Source organism: Pteropus medius, unplaced genomic scaffold (assembly GCF_902729225.1).
Source record: "Pteropus medius unplaced genomic scaffold, Ma_sr-lr_union100, whole genome shotgun sequence".
NCBI classification, from domain to species: Eukaryota; Metazoa; Chordata; class Mammalia; order Chiroptera; family Pteropodidae; genus Pteropus; species Pteropus medius.
Genome location: NW_024352786.1, coordinates 5,291,774 through 5,297,773, shown reverse-complemented (window position 1 = coordinate 5,297,773; position 6,000 = coordinate 5,291,774). Strand labels below are relative to the sequence as shown.

Below are 6,000 nucleotides of genomic sequence, written 5' to 3'. Positions count from 1 at the left end.
CTAGGAAACACAGGCTAAAACCCAACTTGAGAAAACACAGACCACAGTATTAACGCCCAGATGCTCTCTTTCTTCAGTCTTCTGCAGAGGTTTTCCTGTGTTCCTGTCCGAGTCAGGGGCTGGGGAGGGGCTGGGAACCTAAGGAAGAGCGCTGGCGGTCCCCAACCGCGGTGGCGGCGCGCTCCTCTCCACTTCCACATTTGCGCTCCGTCTGTTTCTACAGGTCCTTCCACTCTCTGGTGCTGTGAGAATTAGAAGCCCTCTAGTTCCCCTGGGAGTGAATCCCATTTTCTCAGTTGTTGTGGGGTGGAGGAAGATGGGAGGGGGAAAGGAGGAGGAAGGAGGGGAAGCGGCAGGGGAAATGGGGAGCAGGAACATGGGGGTGAAATGTTTCACTCTTTGTCACTTTGAATTGGGGCGGAGAAAAAAAGCAGTATGGGAAGCTATAAAAGCACAGGGGGCGGCGGCGAGAGCAGACGCCTGCAGAGAGGGAGACAGCACTTGGACAGGGACCTGTGCGTGCGCGCGTGGGGGCTAACCTCGAACCTGGAGAGTCCAGTCTGGGGGCGGTTCCTGATCTCTCATTCTAGCGCCCGCTGTCATTGAAAAGAAAGACTTGAGTCCTGCAAAGGTTGAATCCTGCAAAGTCCATAAAGGGTAGGCAGGCAAAGAGGAGAGAAAAGCAACTGAGGCGGAAGAAGGAACTAGTGCGAATCTCCTGAGCAATTAAGAGGAGGATTGGACCGCGGAGATCCGGGCGGGACCACGGAGGTGCGGGGCAAAGAGCAGCGGAAGCGGTGCGGTCGGTGAGGCTGGGTCTTCTAGTACCTCGAGTCACGCCTCCTTGGCAAGAAGGCGCCTCGCCTTTGATTGCTTCCAGTTACTACAGAACTTCCTGCCCTGGTGGAGAAGTGGTCTTTCTTGGGTCGTAGTCGCTCCTGGTTTGAGTCGTGAGACTGAGTTCACACGGTGCTGGTTCCCCGAAGACAAGTGGGGTTGGGGGAACACAGTCTGCGAGCCTCCGCGCCTCGAGTGAGGGGCCCAGTGTTGGGGTCTTCCCTCCCCTTGCGCCAGTATCCCTCCGGTTTTTGCGCCTCCCCGGGTACCCCTCGCCGGGAGATGGCTGCGTTGATGCGGGGCAAGGACTCGTCCCGCTGCCTGCTACTACTGGCCGCGGTGCTGATGGTGGAGAGCTCACAGCTCGGCAGCTCACGGGCCAAACTCAACTCCATCAAATCCTCTCTGGGCGGGGAGACGCCTGCACAGGCCGCCAATCGATCTGCGGGCACATACCAAGGACTGGCTTTCGGCGGCAGTAAGAAGGGCAAAAACCTGGGGCAGGTAGGAAAACACCCCAAATACTCTCTTCAGAAGAGGGAAGGACCAGCGCTCTCGAGCGCATCGTTTGGCTTTGCTCCCTTAACCTTCAGAGTGCGCCCCCAGGTGTGGCTCGCACGACAGCTGGGGAGGGGGTCCCAGAGCAGGTCTTCGAGGGCAAAGGTGGCTGGGTGGTTGCTGGTCCCGGAGGGCATGGAGCGGGCGGGTTAAGGTTCTGTGCCGAAACCTAGGGCGTACCGGTGGGGAACTGACCAGAATGGTCCTTCTCTAAATTTAACACGGAGAAGCCAAGGACGATGTTAATAGCTAACACACAGCAACTGGCACTGTTCTAAGAGTTTTACGTATATTTAATCTTCACAGTCCTATGAGCTAGGCGCTGTTACCGTCCCATTCTGCAAATGAAGAAATTGAGGCACAGAGTAGAAACAATTTGCCCAAGGTACACAGCTAGTTTGAGGGGCAGAGAGAGATTCCAATCCCAACAGTCCGAGCCGGGGTCCTGGGCTCTTAACCATTACATTTTACAATCTGAAGGATGGGTTATCCCTTTCAGGTTCTCCTTTCCTCCCACTAACTTTCTCCTTCCAAAGAAGTAAGATCACAGACAGAAAGCTTCAATAGGCGCGCATTTCTCACTCCTGTAGAATTGTAAATAAATCATCCAGGAGAAAGCATAGTAATGAAGTGGCAATGACAGCATTAAAGATGCGGTCGACCGGCATGCGGGCGACAACAGCAAGAAAGACGCCGGAGGCATTTTTGCGAGAGGGAACTATTTCTCTGTCTCACAGATAGATTGACAGATAGATAACATGCAAACAGTTACACAAACAGACACACACAGAGACAGGAGCGCGCCCACTGGGCACTAGCGGTGGCCGGCGCGCTGCGGCCAGGAGAGGGGGCCCTGTGGGCACTGGGAACCACGACAGCTCCCCCTTCCGCTCTTTTTGTAGCAAGCCAAACCGAAAGCCAGTTTGCCAAACAGCACACGCACTTCGCACAGCATAACTGTCAACCCTTGAAGGCAGTTCATTGTCCCACAGAACCCAGAATCCAAGTTTCCTTGTTTCATCAAAGTAGCCAACTGCAGCCGTTCTGTGCGCTCTCAGTGTCCTCCTCTGCCCCTGTCCCCAGGGCAAACCTCAGGGTGAAGATTGACAGTGAGGGCCAGTCCTGGATGGACAGCAAGAGAAGACTTGGCCCAACCTTGGCCCCCTTCTGCCCATTTATGGGACAGTTTTACAGGTTTCGCAGTTTCTGAATGCTTCCTGGGCTTTGAAATGTCAAACATTTCAGCTGTCTGCTCAAAAGAATACAATGTCTGCAAGCATAGAATTGTTTAAAGGATCTCAAGGGAAATAAAAAATATATATATGTACACACTACACGCATACATATCTTTTGCACATTTTCACACACATGTCATGTACTTCCATGCTTACTTGAGCACTATCATTTGTTTTTTTCTCTTTCCTCAAAGAGAAAAAGGGAATATTTTCAGTAGGGACAGACTTTTCAATGAGAACATCCTGACATTTTCAATAGGAATGGACTTCACATCCTTTTAGAATCATGAGATGGGCAAAGGTTGCAAAGAAAGGATTCTCGCAATCATATCGTCAGACATATCTCTAACGCTACTGACTTCAAATTCCACCATATCAGTTGTTAAAAGAGCTTAATATTTAGTCAGTCAAGGACACAGGGATGGACACAAAGACCTTTTGAGGCTCCTTTCGATTCTAATCCATGTACATTCTGTGAATTTCTGTAAAGGACCTTCTGTTCCCTTCACAGTTGAGCATCAACACCTGATGTTCCTCAGTCAAATTATCAGTATGTCAGCGCTATCAATAGCTGTGGGGTTACATGGACAAGACTGAGGGATGCACCCCAGAATCCAGCTTATTCTTTATGTTTTGATAGTATATATGTATAAAAATGTGTATAAACTATTTATTTTGCTCTCTCCAAATATCTCCTTAAACAGGTTGTAATTCTATTTGCATGTCTTTACATCGAAGATTTATTTATTTTACAAGTGAGTTGAACTTTTTTTTAGTTGAACGTCTCATATGCTCTCCATTATTTAGAATTATATTCTATAGAATATAATTTATTTAACCGTAAGATCAGACACTTAAAATTTGACCTTGGGTCTATGAGAAAATTGTAACATATCAGAGATAATCGTAACATAAAATAAAACATTGAGTTGAATTGTAGGAAGATAGCTGGAAAATGAGAAGTTTATCTTTTGTATATTCTGGCTTCTCGCTTGTTTAGTGTGTAATCTCAAATGTGTATTGCTATGAAGAAACAGAAAAAAATGTCTCTCTGAAGTAGGAAGAGGATTATTTGAATATTTAAGGGTCTCTTTATCTTCTCTGTGTCACTAGTTACATGGTTACCAAAATTCTCAGTACTTTTGTTTTTAATAATGGAATGAAGGTTAGAAAAACAATTCAAAAGGGAAGATGTCACTTCCTTTTATGAAGAAAAACTCTAGAATTGAAATGTAGCTAAGCTGAATTTTTATCTGTCATAATAGAAAAATATGATCGATTGAGAAAATTGGCAGTAAAGTGCCAACTGATCAAACTAGCTAATTATGTAGTTTCATCCTGAGGCCTAATAAGCTTAATTCTCACCCTTTTCCCTATCCTTGACTAATGATGCTGAAATATATGCATCTCAGAAATACAGAAACAAGGAACTATAGGATGCAATTTCAAATAGGCATATTAGAAATTTGTTTTTTGATCTTTTTTGTAGTGAAAATTGGCTATTTTTTCTGATTTACTTTCGAGATATAGAATTCAAATTAAAATTTATTGCCATTGTAGAAGAAATTATTGAAGAAATTTAGCAATTCATTAATCTACAAAAGTGAAAATGAGACTAAACTTGCCCCAAGATTTTCTTGATTCACTATAGCCTGATTTCATATGAAGAAAACATTCTTATTTATAGGAATTCTACTTATTTTAGCATTTTCTAGAAGTGATTTGCAAATAATACGGATTATTTGCAAATCACTTCTAGAAAATGTACCTTTGAATTTTGGGAACAATTTATAGGGCTTTCAGAAAAAACACACTGTTTTCTAAAGGTGATACAATTCTCGTTCTTAGGTTTTCTTTCAAAGACACAGCTGTGAGTTATGACTGAAACTAACATAGATAGTTGAATGTGGTAGTATCCAGGGAGTTGGTTCAGAAGTAGCAAAAATAATTTTGCTGAATTATTCACATTAATGTTTCAATTTGACTTTCTGTTTGCATCTGTTGCTAATGGGTTTGAAGAAGCAGTGTATGTAGATATATGGATATGGGATAAATTAGGCTGTAGGACTGTTACTAACCTATATATGTGTCAATATTTATATATTTCAATTTCTAAAGGGACTACTTCAAATTTTTTAAATCAAAGTTAATTTTAAACAAAATCTTCAATATCATATGGATAAATATATTCTAGTTAAGCACACTTTTGCTTGACATCACCTCTGGAATTCGAAGTATCAACTTTTACTGGCTATCTTAAAAACAAATTTTAAAAAAAGTAATTTATAAAACCAATTTACCTTTGCGATTCACAATGATTTTTTTTTTTTTTTCCGTGTAGGAATGAAAACCCTTTTGAAATTGTGTCTGTAATTGCTTCTTTTAGTCTTTACTTCTTGCTTTACCTTTTTGAGATAAGCATATTAATTTGAACTCAATGTTTAGGATTTTGAAATATTTTTGAATGTTATGAGTAGAACTGTGGAAAATAATTCTATTTTAAAAGATAAGCTTCCTGACATGAGCCTCTAAAATGAAGCTGAAACTGGTTTAACGTAAATTGAGATTCTATGATTTTCTAATATAACTTAGACTTTGAAGGACAGTGGTTTGGATGAAGCTATGTGGTGAAAAAAGAATGCTTAAAATACATTGAAACAGAAGCTTAAGGGAGTTGGTTAGAGAGCACCAATACTTGTATTTTCTTTAATAAAAATGCTATATCTATTTGCACACACAAACATGCATGGAATCGCTCATTGAAATAAACTATACACCTTATTTTCTGTAGGTGAGCTCCTCACATTCTGAAATTATACAATTTTTTTTTTTTTTTAATTAACCCCAGCCCAACTTTTGCCTACAGGAGTGTAAATATCTGCTACCTCCTCTGGATGTCAACTGACACTAAATGTAATCAAGAAAGCAGGTCATTTTTAAAATTAAATTTTCCAAAATAAAAAGATTTTGAAACGATCTACACTAAGGTTCCTTTCCTTTCACTGTGAATAATAGAGAATTGATGATCGTTGATACAAGTGGAAGGTTACCTCGTGAATAGCAAAAAAAGTATTTTAATGATAACCTAAATATGACCATCCATCATTTTATTTTTGTGCGAGAGTAGACAGAGCAAGGGACAAGGTTACTTAAACTCACTCCAGCTGTGACTTTGACCCTACCATAGTCTTCGTTAGTACTCTCCTCCGATATAAACTCCTTTCCAGGATATTTCAAGTCTTACAGTTTTTAAAATAGAGAAAACAATGTAATAGAAGGATAACTGGTATGTTTTTTTCTAGGAAAATACTGCCACTTCCTCTTCTTTTCCCTGCACAATCATTTTAATTGAACATTAAAATAATCTGTT

General features: G+C 41.8%; 1 protein-coding gene across 1 annotated transcript in view; it reads left to right on the top strand.

The window, feature by feature from the left end:
* Positions 1–570: 570 nt before the first annotated feature.
* The window catches only part of DKK2 (dickkopf Wnt signaling pathway inhibitor 2), a 96,577-nt gene continuing 91,147 nt past the window's right edge, over positions 571–6,000 (top strand). Inside the window, exon 1 of the mRNA XM_039848711.1 lies at positions 571–1,341. Within this exon, the coding sequence (XP_039704645.1) occupies positions 1,120–1,341 (222 nt within the window). The 5' untranslated portion in view covers positions 571–1,119. The remainder of the gene's footprint in view (positions 1,342–6,000) is intronic.